The sequence below is a fragment of the Rousettus aegyptiacus genome, unplaced genomic scaffold (genome assembly GCF_014176215.1).
Source record: "Rousettus aegyptiacus isolate mRouAeg1 unplaced genomic scaffold, mRouAeg1.p scaffold_m13_p_2, whole genome shotgun sequence".
Lineage (NCBI taxonomy): Eukaryota > Metazoa > Chordata > Mammalia > Chiroptera > Pteropodidae > Rousettus > Rousettus aegyptiacus.
In genome coordinates this window covers 6,111,050-6,135,605 of record NW_023416295.1, presented here as the reverse complement: position 1 = coordinate 6,135,605, position 24,556 = coordinate 6,111,050, and the positions used below count along the sequence as shown (strand labels likewise).

Sequence of the window (24,556 nt, the reverse complement as noted above, 5' to 3'; positions counted from 1 at the left end):
CGTTCCTTGGTCACCATCTGCTGTCTGTCATTTCCTTACTTCCCTTCAGAGTCCTGTGGATTCATATCTCTTCACATGAATAGAGAAGAGAGTCAGAAGAGATGCCAGCCTGTTTGCATGTGGTGGAGAAACCCGTTCTGATACTAATTACCAATTATCTTTGTTTTCCTGTATGCACAGAGAATGAACTCTTCCTTCTTTACCTTACCTCTCCCCCAAAACCTTGCTGTACATGCACGCACAAATTAACATACACTCATGTACAGACAGGTTAGGACTATGTCATCAGGCTTGAGGAAGTCAAAAAGAAAGAAGAGCTGGGCTCCTGAATGGAGGGAGGTCACACTGAATAGATAATGTAAAGACAAAGAATGGAGATGTAAAGGTATCTGAGTAAGTTTCAAGTTTTCCTAAGTGGACATGGAATCTGAATGTCACCAGGAGGGGGAGGTGGGATGATTCTCAAGATATGTCTTAGAAGTTTCCTAGAAATATAATAATAAAGTCCATGGCTGACTGGCAGGCCTGCAATGTAGACAGCTCATAGGGAACTGGCCAAAGTCACAGCAGTCAATGTCAAAAGAGCAGGAATTTGGTGATGACGAAAGTAGTGATCTGTGAGATGAAGCTGAACATAATGAAGAAAATATAAAGACAAAGATTGCAACTGTAAAAAAGATAAGATTTGAGAAAAGCAGACTAGAAGCAAAGATAAAACGGAAAGTGGAATGGTAGTATAAAGATTACTTCAGTAATAAAACTAGACGCAGAGATCGAAGCATAGAAAAAGAGATGGGAATGAGATACATGGGGGTAATGAACGGAGAGAAAATAGATGAGGCACGAAGCAAGCGATGCAGAGAAAGGGTTAAAAAGTGAGTGAAAATCATAGAGAAAAAGTAGCCGTGTAAAGGGGAGAAAAGAGAGAAAGAGAGAGGAATTGTGGGAGCTAAGACGATCACGAGACAAAGGCAATGCTGGCCCAGGGGTGGCTCACGCTGGCAGTGAGTTTTCACAGTAAAGTGTCCCCGGGTATCAAAGTGGCCCTTGTAACTCACCCAGATTACAAGAGATCTCACTGCGTATTTCATCCACTCGGATGGCTTCCATCGCCATCCACAACCTGAGGTTCGTAAACATACACCTTCAACCCAGCCCTGTCTCCTAAGCTTCTAAACTCATTCACCCAGCGTCAGAAAGACCTCTGGCCAAGGTGCTGAAGACTTTGTTATTCTCCACTGAGATGTCTTGCAACACTTTGATACACAACCCTTCCAAAACGGAGCATATCATCTTTCCCGCTAAAACCAGCATCTGCTTCCCTAGTGTTCTCTCTCTCTAGAACACACTGTTAATTTGCCCATTCTTTCAAGTTCAAATTCTCAGAGTCTTCAATGACATCAACACACCCCTCCGTAACATAACTCTATCAATTCTTCCTTTTAAATGTCTCCAAACTGTTCATGCATCTCCATACATGCCTATATCACTTCTCACTGGAACTAGAGCTACAGGCTCCTGTTTGCCTTCCTACACTCAATCTCATTCCCAGCAAATGTATTCTAAGTAATTTAGCTAAACCGATCTCTCAAAAATGCAAATATGTCCATGCTGCTATGATTCTACGTAAAATCCGATGTCCTTTAATTTTCCTTAGTCAATTCTCCTTCATATGGCCTCCAAAGCCGCCTACATCGAGGCTCCCACCTCTTCTTCCATCCTCATTGTTGCCACTCACTTACCTACTTTGTGTTCAGACATATGAAGCTCCTTCTGGTTACTTGCATTTTCTGAATCTAGACCTTTGCTCATGCTTCTCCATCTACTTGGGGCTACTCTCTTGGCCTCCTTCCTCCCTAATCTGGCTAACTCTGGCTTCGTTCTCTGGAAGAGATCCCTCACCTCGAGCGAGGCTAGTTTTTCCTGACTTATATTCCCCAGCGTATCCTGTCCAATCTGTGTCCTAACATTCCTCATCTTTTGACATACTTCTTTATGTGTCAGTTTCATGGTTACTCTTAAGATTGACAAGCTCTGACACTTCGTTAGTCTTTACCCTGCACCATTATCTCATTATCAATGTCCGCCTCTGCACCTGGCACATGAGAGAAGCCTAGCCAGTTTGCTGAGTGAATGGAAAGAACTATTCATTTCCAGTATTCCAACATTTAAAAATTTGTCTGGCAAAAGTTAGTTTATTAGAGCATTTATATAAAATATTTGCAAAAAATATTTTAATAATTGAATTATACATACATATGTGTAGATATATAAATGCAACAATATTTCTGAAAAAGAATAACATCACATGAAGATAAATACCAACATTTGTAAAAAAAAAAAAGTCATTAAAGAATGAATGGAAGAAGCGTATAAATGAAAAATAGAAAAACAGAGATGCAAATTTTGGGCAAAGAGAAAAAGATAATAGAGGAAAAAAAGGTTGAAAGGAAAAGACAAGAGACAATGAGAAGCAACACTGATACAGATATTTTGGAAGTAGAGCCATCCTTTGATGTAGGAGTGACGAAAAGAAGGACGGTCGGAGGGCAGGGGGTGGAAATTAAAATGTTTTACCAATCATAACATAGGAGCAGAGCTCCAAGGACTTGGAATTGAGAAGTGTTCCTATGTCGTGTGTTTTTCAAAAGGTGTGCCAAGAAACCAAGAAGCAAGGACGGAAGGTAGCCAAGCATCTGACATGATGGGTAAGGCTGCCCAAGGGTCTTGGGGTGGAGATGTTTCAGCAGATAGCACCCTGGGTATGTCTGTGGTAGACAGTCAGGGTTCGAGAATTTCAGGCAGCTCACCAGCTGGGAGTGCATCAGTGATAAAGGTGAGAGTCCTAGGCCCGGGCTGCAGGATGTCAGGAATCTGAAATTAGAGCTCCTGTTTCCTGCTGCACTTGACTCTGAGCACACTTTGACAAAGAAGAGGTCCAGTCCATGTCAAAATCCCATTCTCTACGTTTATTTGATTTGACCCTTTTGGGAACATCAGGGAGGCAAGAGATCATGATTACAATTGTGTTTAACAGAATGGGTCCTGTTGATTATATGTGGTTGATTATACGATGTAATAGAAATACACTGGTAAAAAAAAATGGAAGCATCTCACTTACTGTATTAGCATATCAATATCAAAGTGTAGTGTTTATATAGTGACTCCCACCCCTGTTCATGGAGCAAACTAATCTAAGTATTCTTCTGTTGGTAGATAATAGTGTCACTTTGTCACAACCTTGGAAAGGCCTCAAAAGACAAAGAAATGATCCTGCTACCTGTCAGGAAAAAAAGACCTCAGATAACTATTCTCAAACTCGACATTTAGTTTTGAAGTATGCCCTTCAGCTTGCTTTTGATTTATATAGTAATTTTTCATTAATTTTTTAAGTAATATTGCTTATTTAATCTATATAAAAATATCTAAAGCTTGAACAGGATAACTTTTGCTATCCTTGTTTCACAAATGAGGAAAGTGATGCACATAAGTAATGAAAGAGTTTGTTCAAAGTCTCAGAGAAATAAAGACCTTAGGTATCAACTTGTACCTGTCTCATTCCTTTAGAAGGAAGATGGACGTGATATCAGGACATTGTTACAAGCTCAAGACTTCCCGTGTGGATTGTCATGGGATTTGTAACTTTTATTTACAAATTATAGTTCTCTGACCATCACCTATTACTTTCTAGATGCCATGGATATTGGATACAACTCGACTTTGGAAACACAAAGTGGGAAAAGAAGTAAGAGTGAATAAGAATTTATTTCATTTTTATGTTACAAGTGAACTGTTTTTCAATGCTGAAGTTTATTATCAGCATTTTCCATATTTTTCATTAGACAAAAAAATGCTTTCTAAGGAAATTATTTTTTCCAAAATGCTTATTATCTTCATGTTGCTTTTGATTCTGATTTTAAAATATATGTTGCTTATAAACATTGACATATCTTTCCAGGATTTTTCTATCTATTAGTTCATTTTGGAATATAGTTTTATTTATCTAAATAGGCTAATTTTATGCCTATTTTTCCTTTTCTTGATTTTGAAAATTAATATATTATACCCAGACGATAAAAACACAACACTTTTATGAGCTATAAAAAGTCTTATTTAAATGCACTATTTTCATTTTTCGTGTGTTTGAGCTTTTTCATTTGTTCTTGGTCATTTATTTTTCTTCACAGATTTCTTTGTTATAGAACGCTATCAGTGTTTCCTGCTATTGTGTTCGTCTTCACCTAACTGTGGTCAATAAACAGAAATCCTTATGTGAGATACATACATTAAATCTTGATCATATACGTTCCTTGTATGTTGTTCCATTTGTTGTTCTGGTTTTCAACTTGTTAATAAAATCTTTTGTCCTAGAGAAGTTATAAAATTGTAGTCAAATTTGTCAGCTTTTTCTCTCTAATTTTTGGGCTTCCCATCGAATTTACAACAGCCATTTCTAGCTGAAGATTTTGAAAACTTTATTCTATATTTTATTCTAGGGTGTTTGAAATATCTAATCATGTTACTGTTTCCACCTATAAAACCTGGGTTTTGCCTCTTTGTGTATATGTGGGGAAGGAATTACTAAAACATTCCTTCCACAACTACCTCATGATTTGAATTATCACTGATAGCAGAGTGACTTTACCTGTTTATACACTAGTTTTTGTTTTGCAATCAAAGGAGCTACAGGAAACAAAGTATTGCTCAGAGTTACCAGCATCCCGATGACTCACTAGGGGTGAATTTTAGAATCAACTCAGGGAGATTTCCTTCACCTCCTTCCTAAGTTCATTGAAACTTCTGCTCAGAAATGCATTAAATTTGCAGATTAATTTGGGGAGCACAGAGACTCCTACCCATTTAAACATGAGTTATTCAATGTTCTTTCACTAAGAATTTTTTTATACTTTTTTAAAAAAGAAATTTGTATGTACTACAAATTTGTTTGTTACTATGAGTATCTTTTTTTCCCATTACAGAATAGCTCTCAAAAACATTTTTTAATTTATTTATTTTAATTAGTTTCAATTAAACATTGGTTAGACATCTATATAGTTCATAAAATGATCCCCCCAATTGCTTCCTCCCTCCTCCGGCCTTCCACCTAGCCAACATATTAATGCTAACTGCATTCCCTTTGCCGTGCTCCCCAACCCCATGACCATCCATCAGCGACTAATTTGTACTTCTTTAACCCCTCACCTCGTTCTCCCAGCCCCCAAAACCCCCTCCCCTTTGTCCACCACCAAATTGTCCACGATATTTGTGAGTCTGTTTTTGATTCGTTTGTTCTTTTTATTCCTTTAGAATCCGCATATAAATGAAATCATATATTGTTTATCTTCTTCTTTCTGACTTAAATACCTTTGAGGTCCATAAAAGCAATATATTTTTCCATCCCCTTCCTTTTAGTCTGTGTGTATCTCTTAATCTGAAGTGAGTCTTTTGTATTTTTTCTTCTTAAAGAAGTCCCTCCAACATTTCCTGGAATACTGGTTTAGTGACGAAGCTCTTTGTCTGTCCTTCAACTCTAAATGATAGCTTTGCTGGATAAAGTATTCTTGGTTGTAGATCCCAGCCAGGTCTACAACAGTATCCTGTCGAATATTTTGTGCCAAGCCCTTCTGTCCTGCATAGCTTCTTTTGAGAAATCAGCTGCCAGTCTTATGGGTGTTTCTTTATAAGTAATTATCTGTTGTTGTTTTGTTTTTCTTGCTGCTTTTAATATTCTTTCTTTGTATTTAACCTTTGGCATTTTAATTATGATGTGTCTTAGTGCGGGCCTCTTTGGATCCCTGGTTTTTGGAATTCTCTGAGCTTCCTGGGGTTTTATGTTCATTTCTTTCACCAGATTAGGGAAGTTTTCCATCATTATTTTTTCAAACAGCTGTTCAACATCTTGCTTTTCTTCAGTTACACCTATCAGATGGATATTTTGAACCTTAATAGTGCCCCACATGCTCCTTAAATTATTTTTATAGTCATGGCAAAATATCTCTTGCCATTCTACTAGCATGTCCTTGGCTTTCCCATCCTCTAGATAAGGCATTTGATCCTTTCCTTTATTCACTTTGTTTATTCCATTTAATATACCTCTCATCTCAGATAATGTGTTCTCCATTTCAGATTGGTTCTCTTTTATAATTTCCATTTCTGTTTTTATGTTTTTTATCTTTGTTGAAGTTCTCACTAAATTTATCTACACTTCCAAAAAGTTCATTGAGCATCTTTATAACCAGTGTTTTGAATGCCGCATCTGTTAGATTACTTGACTCCATTATATCTGGATCTCTGCTCTGTTCTCTCATATGGTTTCTGCTTCTTTGTCTTCCCAGAAAGACATTTTGGCTGCCTGTCCATGTCTGTTTTTATGTACTGAGCAAAGTTCCTAAGTCTCCCAGTCTTAGTGTGGATTTGTGTAGTAGGTGTCCAGTGTCACAGTCCTAAGAGGGGTTCAGCTGTAGGCCAAACTTGGTCCTCTACCTCTCCGGGGCTACCTGTTAAGAGTCAGCAAACAATCCACAGATGCTGTACTTATAGTTGCCTCAAAAGGCCACGCCAGAAACCAAGCCCAGCTGCCTCCAGTGTGAGTCTCAGCAAGGAGCACCTGACTCACTGAGAACACACCTGGATGTGGCTTGGGTGGGGCTCTGAGTTGGGGGAGGCAGGGTTTAAGGGAATCTTCTGGGCAGAGTGACCTCTGTTATCCAGTTTGATGATGACTCAGCTATGGAGGTGCTGTGTCCGCACTGGGAGTGAGGAGGGCTCAACAGGGAACAACGGATACCGCCAGCACTTCTGTACAGAGCAAGTCTCACCTTGGTCCTCACTCGGACAATGTCTCTCTGTAAGTCTCTGGTGCTGCCTACGCGCAGCCTAATAGACACTGGTGCTCAGAGCGAGCAGGTCCATCACCGTGAGAATCCACTTGCGGATATGGCCTCCTTAAGAGGCGTCTGCTGCTGCCGCTGCTGCAGCCTCCATCTCACTCAGCCTTTCCAGACCTGGTGGCCCCATGTCCTCACCCTGTCCTACCTTCTGCCATTGCAGAGTGCTTTCTTGGATTTCTACTTAGTTGTATGGCTTGTTCATCTAGATCCCAGGCAATTTTTCCTTGCTGCGGCTTCTCGTTTCCATCACAACTTTGATTGGGTCGCCAGAAGGGTGAACAGAGTTTCTATCATCTATGCCATTTTTTAATGTGTACTCTCAAAATTTTTATTTAAATAGGAAATCTGTCACTTGCACATGAGGAAATTAGAATGTCAAAGGACTTTTTCTGATTTAATGTAAAATCTCAAAGGTATTTATACAGTTTAGGGATTCAGATCACTTAAAATAGTGTGACCAGTCCTAAAAATTATTAAGACAGTCAATCAGAATTAGCTTTCTTAAGAAATTGGTTTTATGAGAAGTATCAGTGATTTCTAATTTGGGGAAGTTTTACAAGACCCCTTCAAATAACTCTTTCATGGACACATTTATATGAAGAGAATAAAACAAATTGGTAATAGTTATGAGTAGACACATCTCCATATTTTACAAGATGTATCTTATGAAATTTTTCAATTTAATGCTGTGAAATCAGATTCTTTGTATTAGTTTTTTAGTGCAGAATGTTCTCTTCCTTTCACAGTTATAGGTGGAGGGGACTTTTCCTCCATCTCTTTCTGTAATTCTTTATTAGTTATGAAGACCTATATCTTTAAAATCTAGCCTCTGGAATTTCATTAGTTAGCCTTACAAGAAACACAGGCCCATAGAATTCAATTTTGTTGGCAGAAATAGAGAAAAGCCTAATAAGAATTTTACCTAAAAACAATTAAATAGGATGCATATAGATTTTTCTACTACAACCTCCTGTCTTGTTGCGTCAGTCTGAATTAATTTGAGATTCCTAATCTTTTTATTTTCTGACTTTTTTCTTAACGTAATACATTATATAAATTATTTTTTAATATTTAAGTGAAGATGATTATCATATCTACCTTCAAAGACTACATCTAATGTAATATTTTATAAGGATTACAATTTACAAGCTAATCATTATTTTCAGCATCATTAAAATATAGTCCATATTTGTTTTCTTTTCAAGTACAGATGACCGTTTTTATACTTTTCATTTACCGGACCTCATTCTTATGGGTCTCATCATAGTTCTCTTCTTACTGCTCTCCTTATCCATTTCATACTCCCAAGCCCTTCACGACTTTCCTTTCCCTATAAATGAGATCACATTCATACTAATGACTGCTAAAACTCAGCCTTCCTTCAAGGTAGCCATTTTAGGTGAAGACCTACAAACAAACTTCAAAAATGCCTGTCATTACTGGAGTAGCATAGGAAATTAGGCGGAATGGAAGGAAGAGACAGACTTGAGGAAAATAGGGGTGAACCTGCAAACAGGGGTGTGGTAGGTTTTGGCAAAGAGGTCATTATTTTTTATTAAAAATTATTGGGGTGACATTGATCAACAAAATCCAATAAGTTTCAAGTGTACTATTCAACAGTATGTCATATATACATTGCATTGTGTGTTCACCACAGAGAGGTCAAGATTTTGAAAGACTTTGAGCTCATGTTCATGCTAAATACTGGGTAGAATCTTGTTGAGTGCAGATGAAGTTCCCGAAGCTCACTCTATAGGACATGGCAGTAAAATTCAGTGACTCCCTACTTACACGGAATAAGGAAGTGAATTCAGAGCTTCTTTTCTGTTTTAATGCTCTAAGTTTCACCCAGAGGCAAAGAGTCAAGGGCCCATTTGCAACATAGCCCAGGGTACAGTCACGAAACTGGTTCCCAGTGACAGGGATGCTTGTTGACACAGCCCCACAATCCAGCAACCCCAGGGGCTATCTGCAAGGTGGGAATCTCCATATTCTCTCACCTTGCTGAAACAGAAGACTAGTTCTGTAAGGTTAGACCAGTATTGTACCCTCAAGGACTCAGGGTGTTTTTCTCCTCCAGGCCAAAAGTACTAGCTTCCCAGGAATTCCTTTCTGCTTCTGGGTAGCATATGACAAGAGACTGCTTTAGAAACAGGTAAGGCTTTGCATATTGATACGCCCGAGAATGTGCTGGATGGGTAATTTAAATGAATACATTAGCTGTATTGGTTTGTGAAAATTTTGGTCCAAATATGGGATTGTACAAAACATATACTTAAAGCAAAAAATTAAAATAAAAGGAGAGATAAAGAAATGTCAGGAAACTACAAATTAGAAGGTTGGTGACTTTTCATTGTTGGTTCTTTGTCATAGATAGTGATGTAGTTATCAGTGTTGTTGGCTGATGAGGGTTCTCTGCGAATCTCATTATGGGGCAGAGATACCTCTAGACCCCATGTTCTTAGGAACTGTACAGATTGACCATAGGTGAGTGGCTTTGCTGACCTCATGAATGAGGCAGGGGTAGGCAGCAGGTGTGGATAGCAGTGGTAGAAGAGGAGGTGAACCTCTTCTGAGGAGCCTGGGCCTTAGGTCTGAAGGGATCTTTCCCAACAAGCTGGCTTCTCCAGTCAGGAGAATGGAGCTGGTGCAGCTTGTCTGAGGTGGCCTGCGGTGGTCACCCGATCTTGGCATTTCTGACTGGGAGGTTGTCGTCTGCTCCCTTGCCTCCTAACACCTAGCAGGCCTTGGCATCGCCGTGATCAGATGAGTAAGCTGAGAGAATGTGGTCCCCTGTTAGGGCACGTAGATGGATGCACTCCCTTCTCTTGTCTTCTAGAACATCACAATCTCCTACTTGCTATCTCCTATCTCCTTCTTGGCCATTTGTCAGTGATGCTGGTGGTAGTGTTGATGGCAGTGGTATTGTTGGTGGTAGTGGTCCCCTCCAGGGTTCTGGATATCTCCATGCTGGAGTACTCCAGGGCCTGGACCTGGGTGCTTTCCTCATTTCTAACTATACTCTCTCCCTAGGGATTTCAACCAGTCTGGTAGCTGTAAATTCCATCAGTATGTTAATGCCGCCAATTATATTTCTCCTCCTCTGGTGCCTCTCTTAGTCCAAACTTCCACTTGTAGTCTATTGGCGTCTTAGATTTGACATGTTAAACAGATTTCTTTATTTGACTCCCAACCCTGTCATCCTCATCTCAGTAAATGACACTGCATTGACTCAGCTGGTTTGGCCAAAAATGTGAAAGATGTTCTTAATTCCTCCCTTTTCCTAAGCCCCCACATTCATTCATTTTCAAGTTTCAATGCTACATATCAAATTTGTTTATTCTTTATCTCCCCTGCTTCTACCCCAGTTCAAGCCCCATTATCTTGCATGTGGAATATTGCAGAGTCCTCCTAATTTGGTCACTCTATTTTTGTTCTTTGCACCTATAATTCATTCTTCACTCAACAATCTGTCATCCAACTACATCCTTTCAATGGTTTCTTGATGAACCTAGAAAAAAGTCTAAACTGCCTACCATGACAACAAAGCATTATATAAGCTTCTCCTGATTACCTCTTAAACCTCATCTCTTACCATTTTTTCCCCCATACACTACTCTGGCCTCCTTGAACAAACTAAGTTTCTGCCTCAGGACCTTGGCACTTGCTGTTGACACTACATAAAATGCTTCCCACCCCCCAGCTCAAGTGTCTCCTCCTCAGAGAAGTCTGCCCAGATCTTTGTTTTTTAAATTTCCCCACCAGCCACCTTTACATCACCCTTTAACCTGTCTTTTCATCTGAATTTATCATTTTTAACATCTATATTATCTCTTTTTTTATATTATGCTTTTCAATCTTTTAAAGAAATCTTGAACTAATCTGAGGCTACTTTTCAGGTTATTTTTTCATACCTTTTCTTGTTTTATTGGACATCTTTACAATGGAGGACAGGATCTAGTGAATAAATAAATACATGTTTTTTATCTCTAAGATGAATACTTTGAAGATCACTCCTTATAGCTTTTCAAAGGATCTTCAGCCTAGTTGAGACCTAGTCGATTATAGTAGCAACCAACTCAATTGGTATTCTCTCTTACTCTTTTCCTCTTCCTAGTTTTACCGGATCCTGATCCTTGAGGTAATTTCAAAATAAACTTACTAAACACGAACCCTTATCTCAACATCTGCTTTTGGAAACAATACATTAAGATACCCTTTTTGTTTTCTCTTTTCAATCTTTAATTCTTTGGATTTTTTTTTTTTTAGTGCGATATGATGTAGGGGTCTATTTTTTTTTCCAGCATAGATAATCAATTGTCCTAGCTTCTCTAATTGTGTATAATGTCACATATGGCATGCATCGAGCTGCATTGTGTGTTTGTGTGTGTGTGTGTGTGTGTGTGTGTATTTATATCTGGGCTTTCTAGTCTGATCCATTGCTCTATCTATTTTGCATCAATACATAGCATACTCTATTGAGTACTATAACTCTGTAATATCTTGTTATACGGTAGAGTACATTTTTCTCAATTGTTTTTTCTTTTTCAAAATTGTCTTTGTCTATTATGGTCATTTGTTCCTCTATTTAAATTTTGTTATCATCTTGTCTAGTTCCATTGAAAATCATGTTGAATTTTTATTGAATTGCAAAGAATGGCTTTGTAAAGAATTGACATCTCTAAAATACTGAGTCTTCTATTTTATGAAAATGATATATCTCACTATTCTGTTTTTTTAGATGCTTCATTCATTTATTCAACAGATATCTATTAGCAAAATTGCTCAACAGGAATAAATACATGAACAAATCTCATTAAATTTACATTCTATAATGGTCTAGGCAAGAGTGATGGTGGATTGGACTAAGCTGGTAGCAGTGGAGGTGTTCAAAAATGGGTGTGTTATGAAAACACAAATGCAATCACACACACACAACACTCCATCATGTATGTATAAATATCTTTTATGTATTTTATTTATTTATAAAATATAATTATATATTATATAAATGTTTGTATACAATATAGAAACATTTCATTAGATAAATATGAATATATTATACATAAATAAATATGTCAAAATTATTAATAAAATATAATTATATATTAAAGTCTATGAAATAATTATATAATATATATTTATATATAAATAAATATATAAATTATAAATATATGGTATATTAGTAAAACTACATATTATACATATAACTATATATTATATGTAATATATAGAGTAGAGATATGTACCTATATGTAAAGTTCCAACATATTCCTGACCATCTAGAAGCCTACACACATGTCTAGGGACGTACACCTACTCAGGGCTGTGCACACACTCAGAAAAGACCTAAGAAAGCCCTGAGTTATCACCTCTGGCTGGCCTTGCAGCTCTGTGCAAGCAGGAAGTGAGAGCTAAGATGAAGTTTTGAACTGCCTAGCTTACATCATCAATACATGCGTGAAGCCCCTTGGCAAAGACTAAGAGACTTATTAGTTCTAGGTATTTAAGGAAATCTCTTTCCAATCACTAGCTGACTAACTGAGCAGAGACTTCAGTAGCCACATGGCAAAAAATACAGACTTTACAATGTTAGCTCAGAAAAAAAGTACTGCAGGCACACTTTGGAGATACCACTAGTTTGGTCCCAGACCTCCAAAATAAAGCAAATATCACAATACAGCAAGTCATACATATTTTTTGGTTTCCTAGTACACATAAAAGTTATGTTTAGACTGCACTGCAACCTATTAAATGTGCAATATCATTATCTAAAAAACGTACATATCTTAATTTTAAAATACTTTATTGCTAACAAATGCTAACCATTATCTGAGGCATCGGTGTGTCATAATTTTTTTGCTGGTGGAAGGTCTTGCCTCAATATTGATAGCTGCTGGCTGATTAGGGTGTTGATTGCTAAAGGTTGGAGTAATGCAATTTTTGAGAATAAGGCAACAATGAAGTTTGCCACACTGATTGAGTCTTCCTTCCAAAAACAATTGCTCTATAGCATCTGATGCTGTTTGATAGCATCTTACCCACAGTATAACTTCTTTCAAAGATGGAATTAATCCTCTCAAAACTTGCCACTGCTTCATCAACTAAGTTTATGTAATACTCTACATCTTTTATTGTCATTCCGATAACCTTCACAGCATCTTCACCAGGAGGAGATTCTATCCAAAAAACCACTCTCTTTGCTCATCCATAAGAAGCAACTCCTCATCCATTAAAGGTTTATCGTGAGATGGCAGCAATTCAGTCACATATTTAGGCTCCACTTCTAGTTCTAGTTTTTTCGCTCTTTTTACCACATCTGCAATTATTTCCTCCAGTGAAGTCTTAAACCCCTCAAAGTCATCCATGATGGTTGGAAACAACTTCTTCCAAACTCCTATTAATGTTCATATTTTGACCTCTTCCCATGAATCAAGACTGTTCTTACTGTCATCTAAAATGCTAAATTATTTCCAGAAGGTTTTCGATTTACTTGGCTCAGATTCAACAGAGGAATCACTATCTATGGCAGATATAGCTTTATAAAATGTATTTCTTAAATAATAACACTTGAAAGACAAAATTATTCCTTGATCCATGGGCTGCAGAATGAATGGTGTGTTAGCAGGCATGAAAATGGCATTAACCTCATTGTGCATCTTCATCAGAGATCTTGGGTGACCAAGTGCATTGTCAATGAACCGTAATATTTTAAAATAAATTTTTTTTTCTGAGCAGTAGGTCTCAACAGTGGGCTTAACATATTAAGTAAACTGTGTTGTACACAAATGGGCTGTCATCCGGGCTTTGTTTTTCTATTTATAGAGAACTGGCAGAGTAGATTTAGCATAATTCTTAAGAATCTTGGGTTTCCAGAAAGGTAAATGAGCACTGGCTTCAACTTAAAGTCATCAGCTACATTAGCCCCTAATAAGAGCATCGGCCTGTCCTTTGAAGCTTTGAGGCCAGGCCTTGACTTCTCCTCTCTAACTATGGAAGTCCTAGGTGGCATCTTCTTCCAATATCAAGACGGCTGTTTCATCTGCATTGAGAATCTGTTGTTTAGTGTAGTCACCTTAATTTGTTATCTTAGCGAAGGCTTCTGGATCACCTGGTGCAGCTTCTACACCAGCACATGCTGCCTCACCTTGCACTTTTATGTTATAGAAATGGCTTCTTTCCTTAAACCTCATGAACCAACCTCTGCTAGCTTCAAACTTTTCTTCTGCAGCTTTGTCACCTTCCTTAGTCTTTTCAGAATTGAAGAGAGTGGAGCCTTGCTCTGGAATAGGCCGTGGCTTAAGGGAGTGTTGTGGCTGGTTTGATCTTCTATCTAGACCACTGAAACTTTCTTCATATCAGCAATAAGGCTGTTTTGCTTATTTATAATTTGTGTGTTCATTAGAGTAGCACTTTAAATTTCCTCCAGAACTTTTCCTTTGCATTTACTTAGCTAACTGTTTGGCACAAGAGGCCTAGCTTTCAGCCAGTCTCAGCTTTTGACATTCCTTCTTCACTAAACTTAGTCATTTCTAGCTTTTGACTTAAAGTGAGAGATGTTTGACGCTTCCTTTCACTTAAATACTTAGAGCCATTATAGGATTATTAATTGTCTTAATTTTGATATCACTGTGTCTCAGAGAATAGGGAGTGCCAAGGAGAGGGCAAGAGATGAAGGAATGGCCAGTTGGCGAAGCAGTCAGCATGCACACAATAACAAGTAAATTCACTCTTGTATACGGGTGCGGTTCATGACAACCCAAAACAATTACAATAGTAGCAACAATTGTAACTGATGACGAGTCACCATAACAAAATAATAATGATGAAAATTTTGAAATATTGTGAGAATCACCAAAATGTGACAAGAGACAGGATACGAGCAATTGCCAACTGGAAAAATGGTGCCAATAGACTTACTCATTGCAGGGTGGCCACAAACTTTCAATTTGTTTAAAAAAATAAAAAAAGCAATATCTGTGAAGTACGATAAAACAAAGTGCAGAAAACAAGGTACGCCCATACGTCTCGATTTGCTCAAATAACACTCTATGACCCCCAGCCACGAAACAGACAAGGACCTTGTTCTACCACCCATATTTCTCTCTTCTTCCCTCTTATTGTTTGTTATTATATCATTTCATGGAATGTATGTTTAACATTCTGGTTTTTCACTTCACTCCCCACTTTTATTTTAAAATAAAAATTTCAAAAATTTTCCGGTCCTGTGTTGGTTTGCTGAAGTGGATTCTCTAGTAGTTTTCTCAATAGGGACTCATAGGAAAAATATTTCCAGAATTTTCCCTCTTCAAAACAATTTGGTTTTGTTATTTGTATCTGTGAAATAATTTTCTCACTCATTATTTCTAGAAGTATCTCGTAGGTTTTTTCCACCTTCCTGTGGCATTAAATCTTGCTGTGGAAAATTCTAGAGCCATTAAGATCCCTCTCCCTTGAAAATATAACTTGATCTTTTTACCTAGTCTTTCTATTCAATTTTCTTTAGTCTTTAAAGTCCAGTAAATTTGCTAGACTATATCTCAGGGTTGACTGGAGTCAATTTCCTCTATTACAAGGTGAAAATATATTTACTTATGTATGCATATTCAATTTTTGTTATAATTTCAAAAGCATTTTTCTTGAATTTATCTTTACATATTTCTTCTATTATTTTGATTTTCTTCTTTAAGAACTCTACTGATTTGTTCATTGTCTTCCATTTATTATTTTCTCTCTAACCTTTCTTAATTGTTTTTGAAACCTCCTTGTTTCCTTTTCTACTTTCTATAATCTATGTCCTTCATTCTAATTTATGAAACATCTAGTCTCTTTTATTCTCTTTCTAAATTTGTCTTCATTTTCCCGATGGATTTTTTCTTCTACATATTTCTTAAATTCTGGCTATTATAAACATGGATTAGAGCTTTAGCTTTTCAAGCCACGCCTCTGAATTCCAGGATGTATAATTTTCTGGTGATGTCTAAAATCTACTGTTCCTTCACCTCCTTGACATTCCCTCTCTTTTGCTGTAAGCTTCTGCCTGATTTCAGCTGCTTCTTACATTTTCTTTATTGCAGATGAGAAAACCTCATGTAACTATGGAAAAGCATACTGTAAATGGCTGGTACTGTGTAAATCTAGTTTATTTTGTTGCTATTATTGTTTTCAGTGTGGTGACAAGCTGGTATGTTGGTAGCTGGGGATTTAGCCCCACAAAAGTTGAATGAAGACCTAAAAATAAAATAATCAAAGGTTACTAACATATAAAGCTCGTAAATCTTTATTTATAATTCTAAATGATTATTTTATTTTCTTTTTGAAGGAGAAAAGAAAAGATACACATGTAAAATAAAGAGTCTCCACAAAGATAAGAAGAAAGGTGAGGATTCATACCTGTGAGCTAACTGTACGCTTGCTCTTCCTGCCAGACCCTGTCTTTGCCAAGGCCCCCAAATCTCCTGTGGGCATCATAAGTAATGGGTTATTTAGAATATAAACTGAGTCATTGTAACAAAGATACCCCAAAAGACAGTGGCTTAAATCATGTAATTTGCTTTTCTTTCATCAGACAGTCCAGAAGTGGTAGTTGGGCACAGCCAAGCTCTTCTCTCATCCACACTTCTCTATCTCCAGTCAGTATCTACTGCTTTTAACTAATTCAAGTTTGGGGAAGAAGAAGAGAAGGAAGTGGTAAGGAGCAGATACAGTCATCTTATAATAGATCCCCCCCAGATATGGTGAATACATGAGCCACATTTGTGGGTTCTTCAGAGACCCCCTCTTTAGAGAGCATCTCTCAACTGAAGTTCCCTTGATACAAGGACTCCAGCTGACTGCTTATCACTTCCCTCTTAGTCTCCCAGCCCCAAAGAGGTCCACACCTCATTCATCTAAATGGTCCTCCTGGAAAAACTCTCTCTTAAGAAGAATGAATGCACTCCTGCCTTCCCCAGACAGGCCCACGAAAATCGTGCCTCTTCACAGTGCTACTGTCAATGAGCATGTAGCTGGCTCCCAAAATAGTCACCCTCTGTAGACCTTCCAGGCTCGAGTTTTTAAATGTTTCTGCCTTCTACAAACTCCTGGAGATACAGGTCAATTACCTGAGGCTGAAGCCTTCTCACTTGCCTTGAGGGATGAGGAAGCACCTTACACAACTTCTATTGAAAATCTGTGGTATCAACAGCATTTGAACAGGGAACCCATGAACAGTTACTCTACTTCTTATGGGGTATTTGAGCAAAAAAATTCACAAAGAACAATTTGAAAGAAAAGTCCAGTAGCTCTACATTGTTAGTAGGTCTTAAACCCCAAATCTCCCAGGAATGAGAGCTCTGGTAAGCTGAACTAGACTGCTTTTATACCTTTAATTCACATGGCCTCAATAGGTTTAATTAAAAGTGAATCCAACAATAACAAAAAAAGACATAGTGTGACATAAAAAGAGAATATGTCTGTCTAAGATGTCTATCACTGAGCAAGCCCAAATTGTAGTTCCACTGAAGAACTGGAGGGAGGGAGGGGGGGGGGAGAGAGAGAGAGAGAGAGAGAGAGAGAGAGAGAGAGCGAGAGAGCGAGAGAGCGCAAGAGAGAGAGATGGAGAGAGAGAGAGATGGAGAGGAATGGAAGAGTACTTCATAGCTCTGCTTTAGAGAGCAACATGTATGAACACGGCACTCAGGAGATCTACGTGTACATCCCTCATTGTTCCTCCACCCACCCCTTATCACCTGCTGAATCTGAGAGCATATTCACCTGAGATAGGGTTTCAATCAACTCTTCTTTGACATTTCCAACCCTGAGGCTTTCTAAGACTTGAAATTCTTTTTCTTTTTTTTCCCTAACTGAGGAATATTTACCCTATTGTACTTTCTTCTTTTTAACCCTTTAACTTTTATTTCTACAAATATCTCTTAGGTAATATTTTCTTGGTTATTTTCTTAGACCCTAATTTTTAGTCTAAACCTATGTGGTAACTTTCACTATATTTTCAGCCCAAAAGCCTTCATTTAGGGCTGCCACTGATTTCTGCCTCTCAACCAAAGAAATCTGCATTGCTATACTTCATTTTTTAAATTTCTGGATGTTTCAGTTTCTTCATTGGTAATAAGGATTGTAAAAGTCTCTATCTCATAAATAGATTAGTAGATGTAAGGGTCTTGTATTTGTGTCTAGCACATAATAAGCACTTAACAACTCAGAGTGTTCCTTTAGATACAAATGAAACTCTGTCTTAAATTTTTTTTATTAACATAGGTATAAATGAGTTAGGATTAATGTGAGGGCAAAGAAATCTAGGATAAACCCAGGTTATACATCTAAGGCTTGGTAAGTACAAGGCTATAGGTTATATATTTTTCTTTATGTGTTAAGGCCTTGAAAAATTATAGTAAAATGGAATTTTTTAAAAGCAATATCATATAGAATTCAACTTTTCACAGCATTTGTTTTTCTGTTTTCTCAGTGAAAAAGAAACACAGACATAGAAGTCACACTTTGAATAACAAAAGCCCATGGAAAAGAGGCAAACGAAGAGGTAAAATCTTAAAAGTCTGATGCATTTTCAGTAACTAAACATCTAAATTCTCATGCTTTGTTTTTTGCTTTTAGTAACAAACCTATCTATTTCCCTACTTGTTTTATGTAACTGTACAAACTGTTGAGAAATATATCCGATTTAATAAATTTTCAAGACACATCAGGGATTTAAAGGTAATAATACCACAAACAAGTAATTTGGTGATGAATCTGCAACCAGAACCTGGGGCCCAGGGGACATTGTGGTGATGTCTCTGCTGAACTGATAACTTTCCAGGCCGGAAATACAGTTGATCCTTGAACCACAAAGATTTGAACTACGCGTGTCCACCTATACACAGAATTTTTCCAATAAATACAGTTGGCCTTTCCTATCCACCTGAGTAATGTTCATGTTTCACATACAGGAATTCGACCATCTGTGATCGAAACAGTATTCTCATATTCTCAACCTCAGATCAAAACTACTGTTTCTTATTTGAGGTTGGTTGAACCTGCATGTGCAAAGGGCCAACTGTAAAGTCAAATGTTATACCCAGATTTTTGACTGCATGGAGGGTGGTCTCCCCCTAACCCCTGCATGGCTTAAGGGCCAACTGTGCAACTCACAAGTGACATAGTTGTCCTTCTTCATGTCCCACTGCCTTGGGGCTACCGCACGGACTCAGGTCTGGTGCTTCACCTCTTCTGTTTCAGTTTATCCATATGTAAAGTAAAATGAAGTGAGATAAATAATAACAAACAGTAATAATAATAATAATAAATAGACCGACTGTCCTCCAAGGCCTGACCCAGCCTCATACAGAGCTTTGTATCCTGCAGGTCTCCCAGTGAACATATTTCCCACATCTTCTGCATTCTGAACAGGGAGCTCAAGGAGTGTGTTTAATTGATTCCCCAAATCTTTAATAGATTCCCACCATCACTGGCTAGAAGGGCAGGAACAGCACCTCATCATTCTGAAGCTCATTTTAAGATTTCTACATCTTTTTCTATGGAGTCAGAGTCTCGGTTTCTCTCCGCACCTCCTCACCACACGAAGGTTCTAAGATGCAAAGCCTTCTTCCTGTGCAGTTTGTAGATGACTCTAGAACTCCACTGAGCTTCCTGTTCAACCAGGAGAAAGCTGCTGTGCAGTGAAGGAAGCAGATAAGATGGACACCGTCTCTCGTTAGGCTGTTTCATTGTGATCTTGCTTCCCACTCAGCCAATCCCTGGCTCATATCTACAGATCAACCTGTCAAATTATAGACAAGTTATAGCCCAAAACTCTTTCTCTGGCCATGAAACCAGGCGGTAGGAGGATTTGGCTAGAAACTTCCTATTCCTACTAGTATAGCAGAAGCCATATATTTTACCATCTCTTACTAGCTGCCACCATTGGCATCATTTTCTATAAGTTTCCCTTCATTGGGTTATTTTTGGAGTCTTTGCACATTTTTGCCACTATTTTCAGTACAAAAATCAATTTTCAAGTTTAGGCTTGTGGCAGCTATCTGATTGGTGGAGTCCACCATAAGGTCTCCCTTGAGACTATATATCACTAGCTTTTATCTGTTACTTTATCAAAGGAAATTTTCAATACCTTATTTATTTTGTACTTTATCCATGCACATGAGGATAGTATTAGTCCCTATTTGATCAATTTTTTCTAAGGATGAAGATTAATAGAGGCAAAGTCTAAGGCTAGTTCCTGGCACACAATGAACACTCAACTGATGCCTAACTTTATTTTCATCTCACCCTGTTGCCTAGGAAACACATAAGCCCTGTTTAAAGTTTATTTGAAATGATCTGGAGATATTAATAAAAGAAATATAGAATGAATCTCAGTTAAATGTCATCTTTATAACTATGTCTAGGCCAGAGTTTAGCACTGTGGCCCACAAAGCAAATCCAGCCCACCAACTGTTTTGTAAATAAAGTTTTATTAGAACATAGCCACAGCCACCTCTTTTTATCTCTGTGTTACCTATGAATGCTTTGTCAACACAACAGCAGAGCTGACTAATAATGATATGTAAGGTCATGGACCTTACATATTTACTACCTGACCCTTTCCAGAGTAAAGTTTCTAACTCCTGATCTAGGCATTTGATATTTTTATCGTGGTACTAGACAGGCCCCTGAAAAGTTTTCATTTGAATGGTGTTTTCGTAAAACACTACTACTTGCAATGCAATGTTATAAACAAGAGATATTTATGTTCGTTTGTTTGTTTGTTTTCCTCAGGGAGAAAACCAGTCGATGCTGGGCCTTTGAAAAGAGGCAGAAAAAAAAGAGGTAAAAATAAGTGATGAATATACTTTAAATAATTAAGCATCTAAATTTTTATTTTATACTCTGTGTTTTGAGTGGTTAATCAATTTTCTTAAATGGCTTATAGAGCCAGCAACAAACATTAGGATATTTATCCACCTTAGTCAGTTTTGACATGACAGGATGATGGTAACACCCCTTTGTTGATTTCAACCAGTTGATCTGTGAGAGAATCCATACCTTCTTGGGCCTGTGCAGATCTCCCTTCACTGCACTGATAACTTTTAAGGAGGGAAATACAAAGTGTGTGATTCACGTGCTATTTAGCTGACCTTCTCTTGCTCACATAGAGAGCCACAGGTTATCCAACAAAGGGGACCCGGGATGGTAGTACAGGACTTCTGTCCTAATCCCTAAACTTCCTTTGATTTTGGTTCGACATTCATTCTTTTCTTGCCTCCATTTTCTCCTCTGTAAATGGGTGGGTGGCAGGCAAATCAAATCGAATGGACTTCTAGGCCCACCCCAGCCCTAATAGAACTGACTCTGAAAGGACCATAGAGAGCCCACCCTTCCCATCTCAGAGAAAAGCCTCAGCGTGTCTTTAATGAGCCTCCCTCAGTGTTGGCCAGAAGGGTGTGAGCAGGTGCTCCTGCTATGGAAGTTCATCTCAAGACTTTCAACACCTGCTTCAGCAGAATCAGAGCCCAGTGCCCCTGCCCAAAGAATGTGCAGAGGCCTCTTCCTGAGCAATTTGCAGTTTCTGCTAGAGCACTCGCCCTGAGCGTCACAGAGGAAAGCCACAGAGAAAGTTCACATGAAGGAGAAACAAATCGAAGCAGAGAGCACACAGGGAAGACAGGCACCGCCCCTGCTGGATTGCCTCATTGCCGTCCTGCTCTCTGTTCCCCAGTAGATGCCTCACATGGGGAGATGAAACTAAAAATGGAGAGGTTTTTCTCCATCTACATAACTTTGAAACAATAACATAACGAGAAATCTTCCTCAAAAACAGGAGGAGGAAATCAGTGTGCAGTAGCGGGTTGTGGCCAACAAGCTTGGGAATTCAGAGCCTTCCACGCAAGGCTTTTATGTAGGGTTTCAGAGGACAGGAATGGAGGATGACATTATCTCTGTGTATCTACTCTGCCATAAGAGAAAGACCTAGAAATGTAACGCACATGTGGGAAATTTTCCTTCAAAACCTTTTAAGTTGCAAAAGAAAGATCTCAAGATGGGTAAGGAGAAAAGAGGGCACCATTGTAGAGAAAGATGGAATAAAAAATAATAATAATGCTTCCTTGCAGGTACAAGAAATTCCAAAGATAAAAATATAGATTTTCGACTTCCTATACTTCCTGTGACCTGTGGTCAGGCGAAAGGGTATTTATATAAGGAGAAAATGAAACAAGGTGAGTTTCCTGGTCTTCTACACTTTCAACTGCAAACTATCCATATGGATGAGATGTTGTTTGGGGAGGAGACACCTGTGTCAGGAGTCTCCAAGACCACCCTGGGTGTGCTGATGCACTAAGAAGACTCGCAGGACTCAGCATGCAGTTGAACTCGTGGCTATGATCTATTCCATTGATACAAAGCAAAATCGGCAAAGAAAAGAGACACGTGGGGCCAAGTCCAAGGAAACCAGCTGCCAGTTTCCGAGAACCTTCTCCCAGTGGAGTCACACGGGACACGTTTAATTCTCCAGCAACAAATTATAATACCACATGTGCAATGCCGTCTATCAGGGAAGCTGCCCTGAGCCTAGGAGTCCAGAGTTTTCACCCAGACTTAGTCACATAGGTGACCAGCAAAACCCACAGTTCCACACTCCCAGAAGGAAACCATGGGTTCAGCATAAACTATATTGGAATGGTGGGACCCCTCCCAAAATCCAGGTTCTTTGATGCCAGCCTAGGGCCAAGCTTGAAAGCAGACATTTCTAAAGGTAGCATTTCAGGTCTGGTCCAGCAGCTCTTGTCTGCACAGTATCCCAGATAGGCTGGGATGGCCTTTCCACACTTTTAAAATTCATAAACATTAGCCTTCCTAGCCATCTCCCAGTTCCCCCCATGGAAAAAGGTCCATGTGACGCCCACCCAGTACAACAGCAAGGTCTTCAGTATAAGGGTGGGAAATGTACACATGTGAGAAATCCAGCAGCCACTTCAAAGCCTCATTTCCTGTAACATCTGTATGGCCTGTGCTAACGGAAGGGGCACAGAATTTAGAATCAGCCTGTTTTATCCTGGCCAAGCAACTCAGTCTCTCTCATCCTAAATGTCTTTCTCTATAAAATAGGACTAATAATGAGACTTGCTTCATAGTATTCCTATGAGAAAAAAAAATGGAATAACAGATACACAGTAATTTGCAAATTATAGTTGTTAAAATACAGTACAAATGTCCATCTACCATGATTTATTCCCCCCTTCCAAAATATAGTTCTTTAGGCACCAATGAGTATTGATGTTTGCCCTATGACTATATTGTACATGAGTAATTTAACTTTTCTCACTATATAACGTTTCCATAATTACTTTCAACATAAAATAGCCATGAGTCCAAAATATGAGATAGAATAGATTGCCATTAGCTGGGCGATCCACATTGTATAAGACGAAGCAGATATGGCTGTGGTGACAGCGGCCACATGGCCACCTGCATGCCCTCATCTGTCCCCCTGAAATTCAGCCTGGCTCTGTCCTGGGTCTCAGAGAAGGGAAGGAAAAGAATCCTGCTCCTTCTTTAGAGCTATTCACTTTTTCTCTCTCTTTTGAATGTAGTGAAATGCTTTTCAGAAGTAAGTGTCGATGATAATTGTCCTTAAACTTCAAGCAAAGAAGAGAGTGCACATGGCGGGAAGTCACCTTCTGCCCTCATTTTTCAGGCTGCTGTGGGGCCCCTGACAGGGAACGCAGCTCTCTGGTGTTGCCGATTCTGAGCCCAAAGTGGGTGACCCAGAACCATGGTCTAGGAGGTCGAGTTCTAGGGCATTCACAGTTGGTGGCACTCCCTGGCGACAAAGGGACTTCGGCTTATCTTGGTCTCGCAGGACTCTCGGAGAAGTGTATAGAAATGGAGAATGGAAATATGGTCACCCTCAAGGAGTTTGAAATTGAAGGAAAGCACGAGAAATGCAAGAACTGGAGGATGAGTGTGCGCTGTGATGGATCTCCCCTGAAGCACCTGATTAAGGTATGCTAATGACAAAGGGCTTAAATCAAGGATATGACGTCACGATTCACCAACTCTAAACTTTAACAGCATTTTCCAGTGTCCAGAAAACCATCATGACCTTCCTTGCTCTGGTCACAATGAATATGTGATTACTGACATACCACCTGGCTGGCTTTTACTACAGCTTAATCCTCTAAGTATATGAACTCTTAACCTTTGAAGGTAGGACAGTAAATCATGGCCTTGACTCTGGCCCTAATAGTTACCACTGTGTAATCTGGTCACAAGAAAGTAATTTAAGTGAGGCAGGGAGAAAGATCTTAGGCTTTGGGTGCTGCTATTTAAAGTAGCATAGTGGAGTTAGGTAACTGAAAATAATACACCAGTATGGGTGTTCCCTGGATTACAGAATATTACATTATTTCTTTTGAGAGCCATCTGAATTCATCTTTGAGAGAGAATATAAAGAAATTGTATTTTAAAATCTCTCTCCTTTGGGCCTCATATCAGCCCCCTGGTATGGACAAATTGGTCCGGGTCTTTGTTGCAGACTTTTTATTGCACCTGTTGCCCTCTGACTTTTTATCCCACACCTCAGACGGCCTTTCCTTGTGCCATTCTAATGATAAAGAAAAGCGCTTTGCTCAGCAACTATCTCTTGAGATACATCTAAAGTCACAGGGACTGCG

General features: G+C 38.7%; 1 protein-coding gene across 9 annotated transcripts in view; it reads left to right on the top strand.

Annotated features, from left to right (window-relative positions):
- The window catches only part of SP100 (SP100 nuclear antigen), a 75,493-nt gene that overhangs the window by 39,054 nt on the left and 11,883 nt on the right, over positions 1–24,556 (top strand). For 7 of the 9 annotated variants that reach the window (XM_016134678.2, XM_016134682.2, XM_016134680.2 and 4 more), the window contains 7 exons: positions 2,652–2,708; positions 3,692–3,745; positions 16,213–16,269; positions 18,355–18,426; positions 20,661–20,711; positions 21,995–22,099; positions 23,578–23,885. In XM_016134678.2, coding sequence (XP_015990164.2) covers positions 2,652–2,708; positions 3,692–3,745; positions 16,213–16,269; positions 18,355–18,426; positions 20,661–20,711; positions 21,995–22,099; positions 23,578–23,885 — 704 coding nt within the window. The remainder of the gene's footprint in view (positions 1–2,651; positions 2,709–3,691; positions 3,746–16,212; positions 16,270–18,354; positions 18,427–20,660; positions 20,712–21,994; positions 22,100–23,577; positions 23,886–24,556) is intronic. The other 2 variants (XM_036236150.1, XM_016134681.2) reach the window with 1 other exon arrangement.